At 47.1% G+C, this 23518-nt stretch overlaps 2 protein-coding genes across 16 annotated transcripts in view; one reads left to right on the forward strand and one right to left on the reverse strand.

The window, feature by feature from the left end:
- Positions 1-23503, forward strand: Tcp10b (t-complex protein 10b). Of its 8 annotated transcripts, none has more exons than XM_087553033.1 (13): positions 18-113; positions 774-900; positions 1215-1369; positions 5258-5596; positions 8834-8995; positions 10426-10525; positions 12197-12300; positions 13094-13192; positions 15566-15706; positions 16456-16557; positions 17650-17734; positions 21399-21516; positions 22840-23503. In XM_087553033.1, exons 3-13 carry the CDS (start codon positions 1262-1264, stop codon positions 23027-23029), a joined length of 1548 nt encoding a protein of 515 aa, XP_087409159.1. In that variant the 5' UTR covers positions 18-113; positions 774-900; positions 1215-1261; the 3' UTR covers positions 23030-23503. The 8 variants fall into 8 exon arrangements, with proteins under 8 accessions (XP_087409200.1, XP_087409203.1, XP_087409159.1 ...); XM_087553043.1 differs by having other exon boundaries at positions 16462-16557; XM_087553060.1 differs by having other exon boundaries at positions 5258-5473.
- Unc93a (unc-93 homolog A) overlaps positions 14570-23518 on the reverse strand; it is a 77228-nt gene continuing 68279 nt past the window's right edge. For 7 of the 8 annotated variants that reach the window (XM_087590173.1, XM_087590184.1, XM_087590195.1 and 4 more), the window contains one exon: positions 14580-16303. In XM_087590173.1, the coding sequence (XP_087446299.1) occupies positions 16197-16303 (107 nt within the window). In that variant the 3' untranslated portion in view covers positions 14580-16196. Of the gene's footprint in view, positions 16304-23518 lie in introns of all 8 variants that reach the window. The other variant, XM_087590230.1, reaches the window with a different exon arrangement.

Raw genomic sequence — 23518 nt, forward strand, 5'->3', positions numbered from 1 at the left:
AGAATGGACAGGTTTCCTGAAGTTCTTAAGCTAGCTGTGTAGAGGGCGCAGAGAGCTGTTGGGATATGGCCTAGATGAGGAATATCCTGGTAGAAGTCACCATCTTAGGCTAGGTGAAGTGACCCAGAATGGCTGTGGGGCACAGAGGGAGGGTACTCCCTGGTGAGAGGGGCTTAGGACCCAATGCTGGGGAATATAGAGTTCCCTTTTTGAGAAGCCATGGATGACAGTCTACCCCTGCAGAAAACCATGGGGCCTGGGGCCAGTGGAAGGTGCAGTGGGTTATGAATAAGTCCTGCTATAGATGCCTTTGTCTGTCTCTCAGTAGGAAATACCTTGTCTCCAGCTAGATCCCCTACTGCTGTGCCTAAGCTTCTCATTCTTGTTATACACAGCCTAGGTTTCTGAACACAAGTATTTATGTGTAGAGACAGGAAATGTGTTATTATATTTGTGATTTGGGGGTAAGGACATTCCCTAAGGCTCTGTCTGCCTGGAAATCCCTGTCACTCACCCATCCTCCCCTCCCCTCCCCAAACCTACCAGTGGCCACCATTCCTGACATTGGTAAGGGTGTGGGAATTAGCTGCAGGGGGACTTTAGGTGGGAGAAGGGTTGATTTGGTTGCTGATGTCATATGTTGGTGCCCATGCTCTCCTGTGGAAGGCTGCTCCTCGATTTTTCTCTCCACTCAGCTGTCTCCCACTGGGCTCTTTTCCCATGGCTCCAATTCTCAGGTCCCATAAAGCTCTGCTTCTGTGTCACCCTTTTAGGCTATGGAGTTGTAAGTTGGGGACCAGGGGTTTGTCCTGATGAGAGGCAGTCAAAGCTTCCACAGCAAGGGTCTGACGAAGGACTAAGACCTCCCAGGTGCCCTCTCAAGGCCCTGCTCGCCTCAAGGTAATGCTGGCAGTACTCATGCGATCAGTCATCATGCTGACTCTCTAAACCAAAGTGTTTTCCATCCTCCTCTGGGGATGTAGCACTTGCAAGTAACTGGGTTTTTTCCGTTCTGTGGTTTCCAGACATGGGAACATTTCTTGGCCAGCTTCAGGTGGGGACTGTTCCCAGGAACAGGGTGGTGGGACTTAGTGAAGTGTGGTTGGGTATTCTTCATTCTAAGTGGGAGGATGGGAAGGCCATTGGATAATAATCAGAGGGGCAGAGGTGGTATGCACTAAGAAACCCCCATGACCTTTCTCCTTTACAACCAGAATGCTTACTGGTCACCTCGAGGCTAAGGAGTCAGCTGAAACAAATCATGTTAGAGGACCAGAGTCAGGGAGGAGGAGGGCCCAACAATGAGAAGAAGAAGATGGAGGCCAAAGCCCAGGCCCCTGGGGAGGACAGCAAGACTGATGAGGTTGTGGTAAGCCAGGCCAAGAAACCGTGTGGCCCTTGGAGAACTGTACTGGGTAGAACTCTGCTTCTGGTCTTTTCTACAACTCTGATTGCCCCTTAGGGCCATCTCAGTGTAAGTTCACTCTCCTGGGACAAGCTCTGGCTTTACCCCTGTGATGCCTCTGAGTGGCAGGTGCAGAGGTGCAGAGCTGAGAACATTAAACACACTGGTTCCTTCCTCCTAGTTCAGGAGAAAATGGGTCAAAAATTTCAGGACAATTGCATCCCTTAACTCATACCAGCAAACTCCCTGATCCTTGCCAGATTCTCCCATCTGCTGCAGAGTGCCTCCTTCTATTAACACACACACACACACACACACACACACACACACACACACACACACACACACGAGAGAGAGAGAGACAGAGAGACAGAGAAACAGAGACAGACAGACACAGAGACCGATGGACACACAGAAACATAGACACATACAGAGACAGACACACAAACACACAAACATACACGGACACACACATAGAAAGAGACACAGACACAGATACACACACACAAACACACAAGCATATACAGACACACACATAGAAAGAGACACACAGATACACGCAGAGACACACACATAGAAACAGACACAGACACAGATACACACACACAAACACACAAACATATACAGACACACACATAGAAAGAGACACATAGATACACACAGAGACAAACACATAGAAACAGACACAGACACAGATACACACACAGACACACAAAGAGACAGACACACCAACACACACACACACACACACACACACACACACTTTCACACATCCAGCCCCTTTTCCCATGGGAGGTTGGACTGTAACCTCTCTTAGAATCTGATCTCATTTATTGTCAGCTGCAGCGTCCCCTGGGCCAACCGAAGGAGTCCACGGAAAAGTTGATGTGTGAAGTTTAAAGCACTTTGGCTTCCAGTAGTTGTTAGAAAGCTAGGAAGACACACATCACAGGATTATCCGAGGGCTTGCTGTGGGCGTAGGTGAGATCGTAACAGGGCCACCATGACCTTGGTGTTGACAGTGTTTAGTCAGCACTGGGTCCTTGCCTAAACATACCTCATGTTTTGTCAATATAGACCCATGCCACAAATCTGGGAGGAGTGTTAGGTTCCTTACTTTGTTGAGAGTAGCCTGCAAATATCACAGAGCCTACACTTGATGGGACTTTTTGACTGAATGTGTGAGGGTCTCCCTGCAATAAGGGGCTCAGAGAGCACAGAAGAAGTTACCAAGTAGCCAATAGAAGCCTGATCATGCAAAGATGGAGGCCTCGGTGCACGGTCCTCACAGAGCGCACAAGAGAAGGGAGTTTTCTTCTCTCTGAGGCATGAGAGGATCCTTCAATATTTCAAGGACTTTTTTCATTTCGTAGAAGATTCACATTCTAGATTTTTCTCGGAAAGCAAAAGCACGGAGGGATGCAAGGGGTTTACATCCACAGGTAGAACAGATTGCAGTGTGAAGAGCTGGCTTGGGGACTCCTCAGGAATAACACCCCACTCGGGGGAGGGGGGCACACTGTGTTAGGTTCCTAAAGTGTGTGGAGGATCAGGGTGCAACCCACTGGCCATAGTGGCCACACAGCACTGTTTAAGAGAGGTGGGAGGGCATGGGCAGCATATATATATATATAATCTCAACGCATCCCACAGAGACTGTCACACGGTCTTAAGGGAATGGTCAGGAAATGCTGGGGAGGTGGATGGAGCAGGAGTCCTGAGCTTGCAGGCATCCCCGACTCTTACTGTTGTAAGGAGTTTGACTCCTAGTCACTAACAGACTGTTCACCCCTCTTCTAAAGTCAATGGCTTGCTGGTGTCAGGGTTTTCTAAGGTCTGAGGACTCCCATGAGTTGAAGTTACAGTTTGAATCTCAAATGTCCTCCCAAAGGCCACATGTGTTATACCAACCAGTTCCACCTGGCTGGTGCTATCAGTAGGTGGGTAGAGAGTAAGGCAAGCATAATAACTTATATAATAACTCAGGTTATTAGGGGTATGCCCCAGATGGGCTAATGAGACCTCAGCCCATTTTGCATCTCTCTCTCTCTCTCTCTCTCTCTTTCTCTGTGTGTGTGTGTGTGTTTATGCATGTCTCTCTGTCTCCCTCTGTATCTCTGTTTCTTTCTGTGTCTGTGTATGTGTCTATCTGTCTGTTTCTCTCTCTCCTCTTCCCCCTCTCTTCTCTCTTCTCTCTTTGTCTTTTTGTGTTTCTTCTCTGTCTATGTCTGTCTATCTCTTTCTCTGTGTCTCTCTGTTTCTGTTTCTGTCTCTCTGTCTCTCTGTCTCTATCTCTGTCTCTGTCTATCTCTGTCTGTGTCTGTCTGTCTGTCTGTCTCTCTCTCTCACACACACACACAAACACACACACACACACACACACACACACACACACACACACACACACACATCCCTCAGGACCAACATTTCCCAAAGAGGTGGCTTGGACCTCTGCTGGGATACCTTCTTTGATACTGAGCAGGAAATCACCGGTGAACTGATGGGACAAAGGACAAGCCTTGAAGGGTCTGGGGCAGCAGAGGATGGGAAAAGCACTAGCTGTGGGGGAAGGAGTTTCTGGACCAGGCTTTGTCAGTCCCAGTGGCATCCCCAGGTATGACTGTCCTGTGATTGGCAGAGGCTAAAGACCATGCCCTCACCTAATTCTCCCCACTGGCCCTCAGTTCTCCAATCCTCAAGCCCACAAAGCATGCAGGAGCAGCTGATGCTGGCGTCTCATGGTACCTGTTATGTGTATAGTTGAATTTATCTGACATTAAAACCAGCACGATGTAATACAGAACCAACACACACACACACACACACACACACACACACACACACACACACACACACACACACACCCTAGTGGCATTTTACAAGTAATATCTGTTGCAGTCTCCTTCCTCAGATAGTAATGCAAGGTTATTTTGTCTCGGCTCTCTGTGGGGAAAGAAGCAGACCCAGAGAGGTTAGGTGGCCTCTCTCTGAGGTCTCCCAACAAGGAAGTCAGGGCTGTTGTGTTTTATAGAATGAGGTGTTGTGATGCGGTGGGAGGGAGCACCTTAGCTAGTCAGGTCAAGGTGTTCCCCCTAAGGAATCAGCCATATGACAGGTCTAGTATAAAAAGGGAGTTTATCGGCTGGAAGGGAAGGAGACCTGGGGAAGCGGGTAGAGGCAGAGAAAGGGGACAGAGAAGGATAGGAAGGAGAGAGAGAGAGAGAGAGAGAGAGAGAGAGAGAGAGAGAGAGAGAGAGAGAGAGAGACAGAGAGAGAGAGACAGAGAGAGAGACAGAGAGAGACAGAGAGAGACAGAGAGAGACAGAGAGAGACAGAGAGAGACAGAGAGAGGGAGAGGCTGGCTGGGGACAGGGGGTAAGAGGGAAAGAAAGAGGGGAAGGGAGAAGGAGGAGAGAGGGAAGCAGCCTTCTTATACGCCTGGTTCCAGGCTGGTACCTGGTGGGCAGAGAAGTAAGCTGTTGTTAGGTAACTGTTAGGCAGAGGCTAGAAGAAAAGCCAACAAGGACCAAGTCTCGACATTTTCAGGCTCATGGTGGCAGCTCCTTTTCAACCACCCCCGAGGAGGCTGAGGAAGAAAATCGGATTTCTCTTGTAAAAATATTCTAGCACTGACTGAGCCTCACCATTCCGTAGCTCTAGTTGGGGTACGTAGAATAAGTCCTAGTCAACACACTGGTCGATGGTGGCGGTAGCGGTGGACTTCCGGTTTTCTCTTTAGAGGTGGACAATGTCCCACAGGTCCTCAATTTTTCAGGGGGAAGGAATCTGTCTGGGGGTCAGTACCCCTGCAGGTTGCCTGATTAAGTGCCAGTTACTCTGTTTCCACCCCAGGGGCTGCAGAAGCAGATCTCTGACCTTGGGACAGAACTCACAAGACAGTCATCATGGTGGTGCGTAGCTCACAAAGACCTCCAGAGTCAGATCGATGCTCTGATAAAGGAGAACCAGGAGATCCGTGCAGAGTTGCAGACCTTGAAGAAGCAGGACTCGGAGGCCCCAAAAGCCCCTACAGCCTCACCATCCCCGCCAACAGCGACCAACACTCTGGTACAGCAGATTTTCTGCATTACGGAGATAGCAGCATACGAAGGATGCACCCTCCCATGTAGGCACAGTCTCCACTGGGTACCCCGTGAGGGCTTAACGATTATAAATCACACAGAACTGACAGTAAGTCCTGACTCAGCCTTCCTGGGAGCCCCAGGGAGAACATGTTCCCACCCTGTCTTCAGGACACTCATGGGCTCTGGTGGAGCAGTTGTGCACCAGGCCACCTCAGGACTCCAGGTCCCTATTTGACCTTAACTGATGGACTGGATCCTGTCATTAACTCCACTGAGGCACAGGGGGAAGTAGGACTTAGATCAGACCCTGTAACTAAGTGACTGGGAGCTGGCTGCTGTCGCTGGTAGAAGCTGAGAGGGGTCCTGTGAGAGGCTTTGCATAGCCCTTGCTATCCTGTTTCCACCACACCTTGCACATGCTAAGTGGGTAGGTGTAACTCCAAGTCTTCAGATGTCAGGCTCTCCTCACTGTGAGGTAGTCGCTTGGGGAGTTCTTAAGCACTCACTGACGGTGGGCACAATGCTGCTCCTCACGTGACTGCAGATAGGAACAGCATCTGCACCACAAATGTACATCTTTGAACAACAAAAACAACAAAGAGCAAGGCTGAGTGCCACACCTTTAAATTTGTCCAGGGATGTCGTAGTCAAACATAATTCTAGGAATGATGTCAGGTCAGCCGTGTGTGTGTGTGTGTGTGTGTGTGTGTGTGTGTGTGTGTGTGTGTGTGTATAGCTGTAAGTCAGCCCTAAAGACACAGAGTTGAAGGTTCACATTGCCCTTCCTCAAGAGGAGAGTGTGCAACTTAAAATACCCACCCCATACTTGTAGATAGCCTCTGAAGAAGGAAGTCCTGTATCTCAGGATACTCCCCTCCCCGTCTCCCTTCCCCTCCCCCTCTCCTCCCCCTCTCCTCTCCTCTCCTCCTCCTTGTCCCTCTCCCCCCTCCCCTTCCCCTCCCTCTCCTATTCTTCCCCTTCCCCCTCCCCCTCTCTTACTGTTCTCTCTCTCTCTCTCTCTCTCTCTCACACACACACACACACACACACACACACACACACACACACACACACACACACGGAAGGGATTTAAATGGATCCACTATATGTAAGGGAAGACAATACCTCATCTAGACATCTTATCCTATCAAATAAATGTCCAGGGCCAGGAATGGATTACATCTTGTTGAGTCATTGGCCAGAGGGGTCCCTTGGAACTCCCCAAACATCACTGGCTATAGCTAAGACTATCAGCTGCTCTCCACACACTGATTTGTAAGGCCCTATTTCCGAAGACACAGTTTCCTCACTGAAATGGACAGATCAAGCTGCTGCCCGCTAGAAGCTTCAGCCTTAGTGTTCATGGTGCTAAGAGGCTTCCTGCAAGCTACCAGACGAGAAAGGCAATCATCAGTAGCACCCATTACTGACCCATTGACCTAGAACAGAGGCCTGCCTACAAGACCTATCAGTGCAATCATGGCATGAGTGTTATGGGAGTAACCAGCCACTTCTTTACTGAATTTAATTTATTGAATTTAAGGACTACACTCCAAGAGATAGAACCCTTACCTAAACTGGCCAAGAAACCGAGACTAGATAGGTCATGAGTCGAGGAGAAAAAAAAATAGAATTATTCTGCTAAAGGGACACATCAATAAGATGAGTCCTAACAGCACATTGCTGTATCCGCAGATCAGTGCCAACTTGGCCCTCACCAGAGGCATTTCTTCCAGCACAGATGGTAATTAACATAGTAAAGCACAGGTGAACAGTGTGCAGAGAGAGACTGGGGCACTTGGCCTTAAATGGGGTATCTTTCGCAAACCCCTCCCCCCATGCCTCTGAAGAAATAGTCTCAGCCAGGCATAACAGGGCTGATACACTACCAACTCACAGAGACCACAGACAGCGCACTGAGACCTTCACAGCTCAAACTGAACAGAATCCCACCACTAAGAAGGGGACGTGGACATAAGGGGGCCCCTTGACTGACAAGCTATTTCTAAATGATACCTCCTGGGAAAGAGAAAATTCCAGTTTTTCAATGGGGGAACGGGGGAGCACGTTATTAAGCACACTCCAAGGAGACCTTGTAGTTGACCAACACAAACCAGATCCCATGTCTTGTTTGGTTGTTTAGGTTTTTGGTTGTTGCTGCTGTTGTTGTGTGTGTTTATGTTGTGATGGTGGTAGTGGTGGGTTTTTTTTTTTTTGCCTTATTTTTTCTTATCTATTTTGATTTTCATTGTTTTTCTTTTCTTTTCTTTCTTTTTTTTTTTTTGGAACTGGGGACCGAACCCAGGGCCTCGCGCTTGCTAGGCAAGTGCTCTACCACTGAGTCAAATCTCCAACCCCCGTTTTTTATGTTTTATTGATTTTTGTTATTTTTTGAGATATATGATAGGTAGGTAGGTAGATAGATAGATAGATGGATGGATAGATAGATAGATAGATAGATAAATAGATAGATAGATAGATAGATAAACCAGGAAGTAGTGCAGGTAGGGAGGTGGAGGGGAAGTGGAAAGGACCTGGGAGGACCTGAGGGAAAGGAAAGAATATAATCAAGAGATATTAAAAAAAAAAAACTTTAAACGAGCATTGTTAACGTGCTTCCCTACATGCACAGCTGAAGTTGCGTAATGTAAGGACAGGAAGGTGGAGTTGTTTAGTCTTAGTCTTTGGGGTCCTACGATGGTTTGGAACAGAGGTCAGAAAGAAGAAGGAAGCCCTCACAGGTCACAGATATCTCACCAGCCTGTGCGGAATCCAGTCCAAATCTCCTAACTCAAGCCATTATTAAGAGATCCCAGCTGTTTAAAATGTGTCCCTCCCTCACTGTGCCCTTTAAGCCTGCAAGACCCTGCCCTCGGGCGTCCCTGCCTGCCTGTGATTTGCACACATAACCTTTCCGCATGTTCTCCTCTATGCAGTGGGTCTACTGCTAGTTTGGGGGCCACAGCAGAAGAGAGTAATCGTAATCAATAAATATTCCAAATGCAGCAGGACTGCTTAGCAGAGGTGTGTGTGTGCATGAGGGGAATAATTTTTAAAAAGCTAGAAACTTGTTTTAAAACTTGTTAAACGTGTTTTTATGTCCTCTCAGAACTACGGTACTGTATCAAACTCTCTCTAGATGACAGACTGTGAACCCCTTTGTGTATTGCAACCTAAAGAGGGTGGTGAGGGAGGGCATGCCGAGAGCAGCTTCTCCTCTGCACGCCTGAATAACTGAAAAATGTGGGGTTGTCATAGTCGGGACTGTGGGGTGGCAAATGTAATTGATTCTTTGGGATGGTACTGTCGATGTCAATACAAATCCCCCGTCGTCTGCTTGTAGCCAGTGTACATACGGATAGAGGGGATGGATTCTGAGAAAACAACATCATGGGATGAAAGAGATGACGCGCCTTCTGGAAGTCCTCAAAACGGGAGTACAATGGCCACCGGAGGAACAGACTCTCTGGAGGAAAGACTGTCTTTTACATCTTTAGATGAAAAGGTGACCTTGGGAGCTTGTTCTGTGTGTGTGTGTGTGTGTGTGTAGTCTCTGTCCCTCCCTTCCCCTCCCCACCCTCCCTCTCCCTGCCCTTCCTCCTGCCCTCCATCCCTCTCCCTTCTCTCTCTCTTCTCTCTCTCTTTGTGTGGGTAGTCTTCCAGTATCTGACTCCGCCTCATTTCAAAAGTATTGTATGTATGTATGTATGTATGTATGTATGTATGTATGTATGTATGTGTGTGTGTGTATGTATGTGTGTGTATGTATGTGTGTATGTATGTATGTGTGTATGTATGTGTGTGTGTATGTATGTGTGTATGTATGTGTGTGTATGTATGTATGTGTGTATGTGTGTATGTGTGTATGTATGTATGTATGTGTGTGTATGTATGTATGTGTGTGTATGTATGTATGTATGTATGTATGTGTGTATGTGTATATGTATGTGTGTATGTGTGTATGTATGTGTGTATGTGTGTGTATGTATGTGTGTGTATGTATGTGTGTGTATGTATGTATATGTGTGTATGTATGTATGTGTGTATGTATGTATGTGTGTTGTCTTCCTGTACCATCTCCACATCATTTAAAAAAACCTGTTTATACCTGTGTGTTTGTGTGTGTGTGTGTGTGTGTGTGTGTGTGTGTGTGTGTGTGTGTGTGCACGTGCTCATGCATGCGCGCCCACAGAGGCCAAAAGAGGTTGTGCTGGATCCGTCATTGAGGTAGAGTTACAACCAATTGTGAGTCATCCGACATAAGGGCTGAGAACCAAATTGGAGTCCTCTGAAACATCAACAGCAGCTTTCAACCACTGGGCGGGTCTCCCAGGGCATTCCACCTAATTTTGTGTGACACATTCTCAGAGCTTGGCCTTCTCTTGTTGGTTCCACTCTCTGGCTAGCAAGCTTTAGGCACCCTCCTGCCTGTGTTCTAAGAGTGCTGCCGGACCTGTTCTTTTGTGGGCTCTACGGATCTAAACTTGGGTCCTCGTGCTAGAGCAGAAAGCCTTGGTCAGGCCTTTCTTCTCTCCACCTCCCTACCTCCTCGCCCCAGGACACATCCTGCTCTATCGCAGTGGAATGAAGCCCAGTAAGAACTGAACACTCCGCTACTCACAATGGACTCAGGAATTTGTTAAACATGAGGGTGTTTCTATAGATTGGAAAACTGTCTGCTTATGCACCTTAAGTGCCAACACAAGGCTAGAACGGCAGGGGTCTTTTTTTTTTTAACCCAGTGTATGGGTGGGGATTTTCTACATTGTATCAATTGCCGGTATCCAGGGGACAGAGCCCAGTGCTGTTGGCAGAGCCTGAGAAGTGTCTGAGGCATCTGAGAGCTGACATGGCTGTGCACAGCACCTGGTCACTGGGCTGGCGGCATTGCTGGAGGAGATGACGTGCTGGTTTTGTGACTCTGTCTGTCCCCAGGTTATACACATGTCTTCCAAATTTCTGCAAAGAGGCTTTGGCAGACTGTCACCAGAACCACTTTCTGACAGCACATTCCTGGACACAGAGTCACCGGCTGGTGAGAAGAGAGGGGAGCAGGGGTCTAGTCACTGCTGGGTGCTCACTGGGAGGGGGGTGGCCATTAAGATCTGGGATGTGGCATGTGGGTGAGGCCTCAAGAACTCCCTGGGTTCTGGCCATTTTCTGATTCCAACTTGAGCTCCTCCATCTGCCTTGGTGACCTCTCCCAATACCTTTGCCGAGCCCAAGCTGGCTCTCCAGGGCCATCCTCAGCCCTGGCCAATGACAGTACCAGCCTGTGACACCCATCCCTCCCTGGCACTTGCTTGATCTCCCTCTGAGCTCAAGCAGGTCCTCCTGTCCCTGTGTCCAGCCTTTCCTGTCCCTGTGGATCCTACCTGCAGGTTCTGAGCACCCCACAACAGTAGGAAGAATGCCTGCCTCCAGCTGCTGCCAGAGGTGTCTATCACACTCTCTGTGCTCTTGAACCTGCTCCTGGTGTGTGTGCATGACCTCTGCAAGGAGCCTTTGCACAGAGCCTTGGCTTCTAGGCTCAGCTTCATCCCTCATGGGCAGAGAGGACTCTCACCCACCTGTAGCTTGACTCCTACCCACCCTCATGCACAGTCCTTGTGGGTCCCCTTTGATATACTGAACCCCAGATCACTGGGCATGGGTAAGCACCTCTCCTTTCCCCCTCCCATTCCCCTATTTCTCTGTGGGTCTCTGTGACATTTTTGTAACCTCTGTGTCTCAGTTACTTCTCTGTTGCTGTGATAAAGCATCTTGACCACCAGGCAGAGTTTATTTGCTCTTTCCAGAGCATTAGTTCATAATGGCAGGTACTATAAGCACAAAACAGAGAGCAAACTGGTAGTCAGTAAGGCCTTTTACTCTTAAAGCCAGCCGCCAAGCAATATGCTTCCTCCATCAAGGTCATAACCAACCGAACTTCCTCAAACATCGCCACCAAATGGAGACCAAGTGTGCAAATGCCCACACGCACCATAACCTGCATGTTGGCTGGCTTTAACTGTCAACTTGATACAGCCAAGAATTACCTCCCTCAGAAGAGAATCTTAATGAGTTATTTTCCTCAGGTTGTCTGTGAAGAATTCACAAGACAGCTCACTATCTTGTGAATCGTTATAGGAAGACCCAGCCCACAGTGGGCAGCACTATTCCCTAGTCTAGGGACCCTGAATAATATTAGCAAGGAGACAGTTAGCTGATTAGCTGAGAGAGAGAGAGAGAGAGAGAGAGAGAGAGAGAGAGAGAGAGAGAGAGAGAGAACATCCATGCAATATTGTCTCTGCTCTTGGCTACAGGTCTTCTTCTCTCTGTTCCTCAGTGAGCATGACCTTTCTGCCCGTTTCCAACTGCCCTGGATGCACAGTGCCCCTTCCCAACCGCCCATTTCCTTCTATGTGTCTAGTGGGCAGTTGTCACGAGTTCATAATTTTTCTCTTCCAACATCTGCTCCCTACTGGGGCAAACAGCACCCTCTGCTAGCTTAGTTGCCTGGGCCACCACCACATGTGGTGGAGACACAACCAGTGGACAAATCTGACCATTTGTACTCAGCACTTCCTGATTTCCACTCAGCCAGCCACTGGCACTTGTCCAGTGACCTAAGGAAACTTAATTCGGACTTGGAACCCCGCACTGGGAATGTGACATTTTTCACTGGGTGTACAGTCTCTTGAAATCCCCGTCTCCACTGTTTCAGATATCTGGTCTTCCAATCCAGACACTTCAGAAGGTGAGATTCTCCTGCAGGCCCGAGCAAGCAGGGTCCTCCCTTGTTTTCCCCCGAATGCAGTGTGGCTGCAGGTAGGTATAGTTTTACCTGGTGGGGAGGCTGGGGAAGACAGACCTGGAGGTGGAGGCAGACACGGTTGTTCCCATGAGCAATGGAGGCTATTAATGGCTGCCAATGCTCCCTTAGTCTCTGAGCACACTCAGCCTTTCAGATGAGTGGAACTGGCATTCCTGCAGCCGTTGGAGGACTGCATCAGACCCATGGGCAAAGTGGGTGGAGCTTCTGTAACTTTAAGGATCCAGGAGCCAAAGTATTACTCTGCTGTTATTGGTTGTTATTATCTCAGTAGAAATGAAAGGATTAAAAGAACAAAGGTAGCAGGAATACCCTAGATCCATGGCCAAGGTCGCATCATAGCTACAGGAATAGGAATAGCTGCAGAACTAAGTTATTTTCTCCATGGGAAAGATTTATTTACTGCACAGGCTGTAAAGTTATTTACCATGTAAAGGTAGGCAGTGGGAGGATGCCCTAAAAGCAGTCAGTAACCCTTCCCAACCTAATCAGCAAAGGTAAGATGGGTTAAGTTAATCAGATTCCAGCTACTGATTGCCTCAAGGCCTCAGTGACGTGCACACAGAATCAGAACTTGGTGACTGTTACCATACTCACCCCAATACAGAGGGAGAACACAGTAGGAAGAAACGTCTTTACAAACACAAACTTGATCCTAAGAGCCAACACTGATGGGCCTATGACTCTCCCAGCATTGGTGGGCCTATGGTTCTCCCAGCATTGGTGGGCCTATGGTTCTCCCAGCTGGGGATGGGGACAGAGCGGTCAGTTTTTATACTCTCTCTCTAGAATATTCCAGCAAAGTCAAGAGTTCCTAAAGAAGTACAGCAAACCTCGGACACTACAAAGGAAGATGAGACACAGGAAAAGCGACACTCAAACGGCAAGGTAGGTTTCTGCTGCGCATAATCTTTCCCTGACACATTCTCTGTGCTGTGTAGACTGAGCCATGCAGACTTTCCTGGGGTTATAAGCCAGTGGCTGGTGCGCCTCTCTAGAGCATCACTGATAGCCAGCTTCTTCCAGTAACAAAAACAGCTCTGTTAGGAACATCCACCCACCCACCTGCCCTCAGTGCCTCCCAACAGCTACCTCAGGAAGCATTTTTGTCCCCGAGTACTGCTGCCAGAGGGCTGGGGTTGTCTCGGGGGGGGGGGCGCGGGTGAGCTGCCGTGGCCCAGCTCTTTGTTCAAAGCACCCTCACATTCTCCCTCTTTTGCTGGAGTGAGTCCACACTTCATTTTGGTTTTGGAACTTTGGGCTGTATAGATGCTCGCCCTTGAGAGCAGAGGATGCTTTGAGTAGATGAGCAAGGCTGCTCACAGCTTTTCATTGCACTCTCTTCCTCTTCTTCCTTCTCCTCCTCCTCTTCCTTCTCCTCAGCCTCCTCCTTTTCCCCTTCCTCACCCTCTTCCTCCTCTTCCCCTGCCTTCTTTTCCTCCTTCTCCTCTTCCTTTGCCCCTCCTCCCCTTCCTTATACTCTTCCTCCTCCTTTCCTTCTCCTTCCCTCTTTGTCTTCTTTCTTCCCCCCTCCTCCTCTCCCTTCTTCTCCCCCTCCTCTTTCTTCTCTTTCTCTTCCCCCTCCTCCCTCTATCTCTCTTCTTCCTGTGCCTCGTTTTCCTGATTCCCCCCTTCTCCTCATAGACAGTTCTCAGGTCTTATGTATTCAAGCTCACCATGTAGCACGATGATCTTGAACTTCTGATTCTCTAATTCCTCAGTACTGAGATTACAGAACTGTACCCCCACATTCTGTTATGCAATGTTGGGGACCCCAGGTCTGCAAGCATCCTGGGCATGCAGTCTACCAACGGAGCTACATTTCCAGACAACAAAGCCTTTCTTTAGTGTGGTTGTTTCACATGGTTATCGGGCAAAGAAACACAACTGAGCAAAGCACAGACCTTGGTGACAAAGGTCTGTGAGAAGGAGGGCCATTGCTGCTTAGGCCAACAAGTTATGAACCAATCACCATCTTCGGCTTCAGAAGCCACAGGGTATAAATGTGATAGCAGGTGGTCCATGGCAAATGGCATTCTGCTATGAACTTTCTGTCTTGTAACCTGACGTCAGGCGTACTCCCCAGGTCCCCGACTCCCCATTACAGTTCTGTGTCTTCTGATGTCTCACCTTGACTCTGTGCGTGTGTGTTGCATCGGGTGTGCTGAAATCTTTTCTTGTTCATTTAGTTTTGTTATAAATTATATTTTTAGTCAAAACTTTATTATAAAAATTTTGCAGTAAGAAAAGTCACACGCTAAAATTAATCAGACCCACAGGGTATACTTTTCATATATTTTTGGTGTGGGACTCTGGCCTTTCAATACATCTTGACAAACTTGTACACAGTTAAACTAGTCATTCTGAAGTCATTGAGAGTAAGATTAGATTTTACATTCTGTCAGATAAATTTTTACACACATATACTATGTTAAAAAATGAAAATGCCAAGACACATTTTAAACTAGAAAACAATTAGTTTTCTATCCTCTTTGGTGGCTCATCTCCTATTTTAATTGTGTGAACTTTGAAAATAGCATGATCATGAACACATGTGACATGTTCTCAGAAAGGCATTAGGAGACTTCATCATTGTTCGAATGTTGTTTCAACTCACACAACCTTGATGTCCTTCCTCTGTCACTCAACATGGCCTTCTAATGTGAGCATGGGGCATGGCAGGCGTGATGGGTGAGACTGCATTGTTGAATCAAACTGAGGTTATTTCTACCCGAGTCTTTCTTTACATTAATCTTTTCGGGGTGATGTTTTCTACTGAGAGCCTAGCAGTGTGCATCTGAAGTTACTTATTTGCTCATTATTAATTGAAACCATTTAGTGTTGTATATGAGATGAGAGGATGAAGTGGGGAGACCAAATAAGCACCAAAAAAGTTCATTTTTACATAGTAATCCCGGATTTCAGGCTCATGAATCCTTGGTTGATGGATCACACAGACTCAAGGCAAATGCATAGCATCAACTTGAAGGAAGGCAGACACTGAGGAACAAATCGTTACACTTCCTATTGATAACCAAGTGCAGGAGGAGGAGGATAGAGAGCTCATCAGTAAAGGGTGTGTGTGTGTGTGTGTGTGTGTGTGTGTGTGTATGTGTGTGTGTTTGTGTGTGTGCAGCAGGTAGGATCCAACATGCCAGGCAGACAGTGGGCAGTGATTTTGAATACAAGAGGAAACAGTGGAAGCGCATTCATCATGCCCGCTATAATTCTTCACCTGGGCGTTTCTGTGTGTCCATCAAGGTGGAGCGGTTGCTCAGTGACGGGCGAACTATCATCACCTTCCCCAATGGGACCAGGAAAGAGATCAGTGCTGACAAGAAGACCACCGTCATCAAGTTTTTTAATGGTGACATGAAGAAGGTCAAGTCCGATCAGAGAGTGGTGCGTGCTGTGGACACACTTGTATTCTTTCAGAATCAGAGTTTACCCAGTGACTAGCAAACCTTTTATAGATGTGTGTTCTTTTGCTCTCCTGGTGTCAGGAGATTAGGGAAGGCAAAAGGTCAGAACTTTCTTGCTAATGAGAATTTTGTCCATGGTATATGATGTGAGCGAGATTCTCCATGGTCTCACTCCAGTGGAGTTTCCACCAGCGTCCCACCCTCTATTGTGAAAAAAAATTTTTTTTTCTTATCCAGATGCTCTTCCACAGACCTGAGCTAATCTTCAAGCTGAGAAAAAAAATAAACCAGGAACTCCTGGGAGATGTATTCAAATGGTGACTTCCAGGAGTTCATGGTCTTGTAGGCAAAGAGATGTGTTGCCTTACCGTGGGGTGTGGCGACCACAAACATATTTCTTAGGCAGATGTGGTGGGAGGATGGACAGGCGATGAGAAGCGACAGAGATGAGTGAGGACAGAGAACAGGGCTCAGTGCAGGCTGGGAGGGAACTTCCCCTGCTCTGACTCCTGCTCAGCATGGCCCTCTCCAGGGCTCTCTGTCCAGGAGCTGGCATTTCCTTCCTGTGTCTCCCGATCTGCAGAGAGGAAGCATGGTACTTACATAGTGGTGGAGACAGGGACACTCCCATTGCCCACAGCTATCGGACATGTTGCTAATATAGGGAGGATGCTTAAAAAATCACGGAACACAGAAGCTCTATTCTTAGTTTGCTTCTATTGTTATAAGGAACAGCACGACCAGGAATACTTGGGAAGGAAAGACTTTATTTGGCTCACATGTCCCCATCATGATATCGAGGGAAATCACCATCATTGCAGGAAGTTGGAGGTGAGGCTAATCAAACATGGAGGAACGCTGCTTATTGGCTGGCTTCACATGGCTTGCTCAGCATGCTTTTCATAAAACCCAGAAGAACCTGCTCAGGGGTGGCACTACCTCACAGTGGTCTGGACCCTTCTTAATCACTGATTGGGAAATTTCCTCCACAGACTTGACTATAGGAGGGGTCTTCTCAAGTAGTGTTTCTTCCTCTCAAATGACTCTAGCCTGTGCCAAGTCGACAGACGTTCACCAAAACACATTCGGATCTCAGAGTCACAGATATTCCAATAACGTGACTGCATCGGAAGACACTCCATCTCCTTCCGCTTCTGTGATGGAGAGACATGGCCCTACTTCAGAGGACTGATCTGACATGATTAGGCAGGAATTTGGATTAGGAGTAGAACAGTGTATTCTGGCTACATTCTTATTTTTCAGACAATGACCCCATTCAATCCCACTCTACCTTTGGCTGTGTGTGTGTGTTTTTTAAATGTCTCCTTCTTCAAATCTAGGGACTGGCCTTAGAATCGGGAGCACCAACTCCTGGGAACCCATCACCCTCCCCCTTTGTAAATGTTGTTCTCCCTCCCTCCTTCTCTTCCTCCTTGGAAACCAAGGGAGACGTGACTATTGGGAACACCAAGGTCAAATGGCAGCTCACAAGGCACAGGTCCATGGATTCCCAAGGCACTTTGTGAACTCTACTCTCTTGAGCTGCAGTTGGCCACCGATCTGAAAACTGTGGAATTCATAGCCTATGTCCACCAAAACCTAGGCCTCACTTGCTACAGGTCCCATGAGGCATGAGGGCCCAGCAAGTCACGAGTTAGAACATACTTAGGTACAACACTGAGGACTAAGCTGCATCCTGCAGTCTCTCTGGAACCAATGGCCTATTGTCATTCCTGGGATGTCAGTAACTAGTGCCACCTCCGGTGCTCCACACCCGTGGAAGCACCCACAGACGCGGTTAGGCCTAGCTCACCTGCTGAACCTGTACTTTCAACAACCTATGGGAAGTAATTGATCAGATTCCCTGGAGCTCACAAGGTAAGGGGAACCGCCTCCCAATGTGGGTTTCCCCTGTCTCCACAGATTTATTATTATGCGGACGCTCAGACGACGCACACAACCTACCCAGATGGTGTCGAAGTTGTGCAGTTTCCTAACAAGTGGACTGGTGAGTGGTGTTACCTGTACCTGCTGGCCCAGGGCCTGTGTTGGAAATGGTTGGGTGCATGAGTACCATGGGGAGAGGGCAGCAGACATTGAGCCTTCAAATCACTAAACAATAGCTCAGGCTGCCCCATTAGATTTGAGTGGTTTTCTTTCTTAATTAGAAATCGTTCTATAAATCACATAAGGCAAAATTATAGCCAAAGAGTCATTTTTAGTTTTCCTGAAATTCATCGAATTGGATTACTGGATTTTTGTCTGTCATGTTTATGTTATTAAATTCAATGAGAAATTCAAGAATATTCTCAGGTATTTCTTCTGCAAACATTGCCCAGCCCTCTGTTCCTCATCTTCCTAAACCTTCCGATCGCAGACACTTCGTGCTACGCGGTCTGCTCCTCTCTGAGCCTATTACATTCATTCTGTCCAGGTAAATTCCGTAGAACTGCCCTCCAGTTTGCCATTTTTCTCTGTAACTAAATCGCACGTGCTCTCCGTTGTCTTTCTTGACTTGACAGCACCCTTCACTTCCTTCTGGTCAATTTCAGGTCTATCTAGTGGTGTCAGCTAACACTGCCTAGTCTCTTGTTTTCTCCTCCCTTCTCTCAGTTCTCAAGTTATTTTACACAGTGGCCTCACAGTCTTGCTCTGGTGACAGCCTGACCACAGACATGGAGCTCAGTGTGGTGCTGTCTGTCCTTTCCAGTCTGTCCTGTAGGGACAGCTTTGGTGGTAATCCTAGAGGCCCAGACTGGAGCTGCCCTTCCAGAAAGGCTTCTGGGTGATAGCCCAAGATCCCTTCACATTAGTTTCCTAGTGTGGAGTATCCTAGACCCAGCAGGTAATGAGATGGCCCCACTTCAGGGCCATCGCTACAGATTCTCTAGAGAGAACTCGGAGAAGGTAGGAATATTCCTTGGTGATCAGCAGCTGACGACAGGTAGTTTGGTTTTGCTGTTGTTTTGAGGGTTTCTATTTTTTGTTTCTTGTTCACCCTTCTTTGAGAGTAGTATTTTGAGCCCACACCCAGGCCCAATCTGTAGACATAGACTTTGTGTCTTGTATCAGCTACAAAGCCGAGCCTTGTGGACAGCATGATCAGCACACACCACCAGAGCACTGGAAGCATCAGTTCCGATCTGATTTTAGTGACGTCTGATATTTGGGGCTCTCCCCATGCTCCTGAATATTATTCTGAAATAGTTTTTTTTGTATGTGCGATCTTATTTTGTATTAATGGGAGAGTTCAAAAAACATAATATAAAACAATACCAAGACAGAATGAAGCCATTGCTGATCAGGCTGCTTTCTTGGCTGTGTGGGGCCTGTACCAGTCACAGGGCTGCTGAGTCTAGCTGAGACGTCTTTCTTCATCTTAATGTTCCAGTCAGTGCTATTATGGTCTTTGTTCCCTCCCTGAGGTTTTTACAGGCTGGTGAGCACAGATGAGGAGGAGAGCCATTACTTCTTCAGTAACTTCTGGCGTACACTTGGCATTGAAAAACGACACTTGCTTGTTTGCAAGTGCTCTATGGGGTTGTTGGTGGATGGTAGCCAGGTCTGGTAAAAATGGACATATCTGGTCTCTAAATCTTGGCTCGTCTGTGCGGAATGTGTCTGAAATGCATCACTTAACTGTAGATCTGTTTCTGAGTCCCGTCCCTGTCGGTATGTATGCTTCACATTCTCCAGAACATCCTCACACGACAGTTTGATAAGCAAATATCACAGTCCCCTCTTGCCATTTCTGGCTGCACCTGTGTGTCTGTTCAGCAAAGACTGTTTTGCATTGATTCTGCACCAGGCACTCACAGGATTCTGTTGGGGCTTTGTCTGTTGCTAGGTACTATAGTGCTAAATTCTGAAGCATAAATCTAGTCATCTCAAAATGAGTGAATTCTCTTGTGTGCCAGCTTCTGTTGTGCAAGCCTTGCTCCTTAATGTAAAACTATTGGTGAATAAAGATGCCCATGGCCCATAGCTGGGCTTTGGTTCTTGGGTTTGAGGTCTGAAGCAGAGACCAGGAGGGAAAGGAGAAGAGGAAGGAAAAGACACCATGGGGGTAGGTGGATCATGAATACAGAGCCATGAGATCCGGACTGTTGGAACAGGAGCATGGTGGAACATGGCAAGACACAGTTTAGGGTCATTGACAGGGAAGTAGACAAAATAGCACAGAGGGTTGATATCTGCCCAGTTCTAGTGCTTTTAAGGCCTATTTTAAATAGTATGGTTTTGTGTCATTTAATTGGGAACCAAATGACCCAAGGTGGTGTAGAAACTCCTAAACAATTTTCACCACAATGAGATTCTGAGATTCTCAAGCTTTCGAATCAAAGAGAACCCGTAGTTCCTCAGGGCATCGCACCAACATGCCAAGGAGCCTTTCAGATTTTTCCTTTTTTTTTTTTTTTTTCGGAGCTGGGGACCAAACCCAGGGCCTTGTGCTTGCTAGGCAAGCGCTCTACCACTGAGCTAAATCCCCAACCCCTATTTTTTTTCCTTTTTTTTTTTGCCTTTCAGATTTTTATGCTAACAAATATTCACGGCATGGAGTTATTCATTGGGTGTCAGATTGCACGACACTTTCTTTTTCCTAAGTATAGTTCACGCTTCAATGCACACGGACCTCAGGAGAACACGAGGAAAACGATCAATGACATTTCACTTGGGAGTCCTTTGTACTTTCTGCAAATGCACATCGGAAAGCACTCTACACTGTTGTCAGGTTCTGAGTGACAACCATGGGTGCTATAGAGCTTCAGCACACTCCACAGTGGAGAACTGTCCCTGAGGATAAGGCCAATGTCACTGTGATTGCTGACAATCTAGCTTGCCCTTGAAAGTCAATATGGCATAGTAAAAGCATTTTCAACAGTGTCTTGGTTACTTGGCCAAATATTTGACCAAGGGCAAGAGATGGAGGGAGAATTAATTTTGGTTCACAGTTCAGAGAAACATGGTCCCAGTATCAGGAGGGTGTGGCAGCAGGAGTCTGAGGTGTCTGGTCACATTGCAGTCTGGAAGAGAATCATGAATGTTAGCACCTCTTGTATTTCCACTTCAATTCAGTCTTGAATGACAGCACCTAGTACTACCTGGCACCAATGAAAGACTTTACCACAAATCCACAGCACAGAAAAATATTTGAATTCAATTTGAACTGAAAAATTTGAATTCAGTTTCTATTGAAGGTGTATCTAGCACTTGTTCATCATCACCATGTACTGTTACACATTAGAGACCATGCACACTTATACACATTAGAGACCGTCCACTCTTATACACATTAGAGACCGTCCACACTTATACACACTAGAGACCGTCCACACTTATACACACTAGAGACCGTCCACACTTATACACACTAGAGACCGTCCACACTTATACACACTAAAGACCATCCATCCACACTCCTGCTGAGCCTTATACACTAGAGACCATCCACACTTATACACACTACAGACCATCCACGCTATGGCCAAGCCTTACTTACCCGAAATTACATCAAGGGGGCATTGGGTATGCTGTCTGCCAATCCTGACTACAAGCTCGTATGGTTAAAAAATGATCTTTCATTAATATTTAACGTATTTTAACATGGGTCATTTAGATACAACATATATGCATTCGTTATAACATGTACTTTAAATAAATGTGTCCTGCAGAAAAATTCTACCCGGATGGCTCCAAGGAAACCGTGTTTCCTGATGGGACAGTGAAACAGCTCAAGGATGGATGTGAGGAGACTGTGTTCCCCGATGGGACATTTGTGACAGTGAAAAGGTCAGCTCCCCAAGCACTCCACCGGACAGTGTGAAACCATACTTCAACCCTGGGTTTTGTGTTCTATAATACATCTGTAGTCATTTACATGTTTGCAAAAGTTTAAGCATTCATACAAATATAACAACAGGAACTGGAGAGATGGCTCAGTGGTTAGGAACACTGGCTGCTCTTAGAGAAGACACAGGTTCACTCCCCAACACCCACATGATAACTTGCAACCATTTGTATCTCTATTTCCAGGGGAACCTAAAGGCCGCCTCTGACCTCCATGGGCACTAGGCTCATGTAGTTCACAGATATACCTGCAGACAGACACTCATAACACAAGGATGGATATATATTTACAAAAACAAAAATGGCACTAAAAATATATGACACCATTGGGCCTATAAGACTTTTTTTATGACCTCAGTTCAAATCTCTTAGCAGAGAACATGAGCTTAGACATAGAATTTGGGGGCCGTCACGTGACCCCAAGATTGTGTCATAATTGACTTCGGGGACAAAGGTCACCCCACAGTTTACATCATCAGCTAATGCTGTAGTCATCTGGCTTGGTGTCAGAGTAATCTTACTCTGCATTTCTCAGTGTGCCATTGATGTTAGGTGACATGTCAACATAGGTTGTAGACACAGTCAGTAGGTGACTGAAGCTGGCGAAATCTGAGTGCAGTCTACCTCTTCAAAGCCATGTGTGTAGAAGCATGAATCTATCGCAGCATGTGTAAGCAAAGAATCTAAACCACAACAAGAATGCGCTAAGTCACTGTGTTGGTGCTGATGTGTGCAGACAGCGAGGTCTGTGGGGCCTTTGCTCATCATATGCCCAATAGCCTAGGCAAGAGTTTAGTAAACTCACCTTAAGCGCTCTCACTATCCCGTGACTATGGTGTGTTCTGGGCATGTTTCTTCAATGATCTCGACCTTACTAGCTCCTCCAGTGTGCTCAGTGCTCCCATCCCACCCTCAGAGCTTCCATAACTCTTCTGGTAGTGTCAGCAGAGTGCATGGTACCTAGAACTTTTTCTGTTGCGTTTCTGTCATGAACTGAGCAGTCTTGCTGACTCTGCTCACCCAACTGAGATTGTGGGTTCAGGTCTCAGGTCCCTTGCCCTCTCTACCTTCCTATGATCAGCCATTCTGGGCCTCTCCTGTCTTTTAAACCTCAAACGCTTTTCCTACTCTTGCCTCGGAGAGCCTCAACTTCCTCCCCCAGAGAAGACTTGGAGGTGGCCGTATGATTTTGATCTTTCCCAGCTCCTCCACACTCACACGGTTGGCTTCTGCGTGGCTCCACTTACCAGAGTCTCTATTCTGCAGGAATGGAGACAAAACCATCATGTTCAGCAACGGACAGAAAGAAATCCACACAGCCAGGTTCAAGCGGAGGGAATTCCCAGATGGCACCACCAAGACGGTGTACTGCAATGGCTGCCAGGAAACCAAGTATGCCTCAGGGAGGATCAGAGTCAAAGACGAGACGGGAACTGTCATCCTGGACTGGAAGTAGTACATCTAAAGGACTCAATGCCAGGCAGTAGCTTCAACTTCCAAATATAGTTTTGACTAAAATAGACAAAGCAACTCACATTGATAGGTTCCCTCTGACAATCTTGGAGATCTCCTTATGCATGAGGAGTAAAGAGACATCCAAAAATTTGGAAAGAAAGAGACCATGTAGCCACCATCTTGGGAGAAAGGTCAGAGAAACAGTAGCCAGAAATTAGGCCCGGGACATGGCCTTGTCCAGACCATGCCTTCTGTCAGAGCCTGGCCCTGGAGTAGGGGGTATAAGGGAAGCAGCAACATCACTGCCAGCTAATTCCTGGGAGCAGCCATTAACAACAACTGTCTCCAAGTCTTGCTTGGCCAACGCCTACCTACCTGCATCTACTTCTACCCCCTTTAAGAGTCCTTATAAGTAGGATCCTGGGGGATGTATCTTCACTGGTGCCTGATGTATCAATAAACATGATTAACCATCCTGAAGTGTCTAGAC

The sequence above is a fragment of the Rattus norvegicus genome, chromosome 1, assembly GCF_021556685.1.
Source record: "Rattus norvegicus strain SHRSP/BbbUtx chromosome 1, alternate assembly SHRSP_T2T, whole genome shotgun sequence".
In the NCBI taxonomy this organism is placed as follows: domain Eukaryota; kingdom Metazoa; phylum Chordata; class Mammalia; order Rodentia; family Muridae; genus Rattus; species Rattus norvegicus.

What these genes read in the sequence shown, in the direction of transcription:
- Tcp10b (XM_087553033.1), top strand. Translation starts at nt 1,262, where the DNA reads ATGTTAGAGGACCAGAGTCAGGGAGGAGGAGGGCCCAACAATGAGAAG. An exon ending in TTACATCTTTAGATGAAAAG is followed by an intron (nt 8,996 to 10,425) that starts GTGACCTTGGGA and finishes GTCTGTCCCCAG; the next exon opens with GTTATACACATGTCTTCCAA. An exon ending in ACATTTGTGACAGTGAAAAG is followed by an intron (nt 21,517 to 22,839) that starts GTCAGCTCCCCA and finishes TCTATTCTGCAG; the next exon opens with GAATGGAGACAAAACCATCA.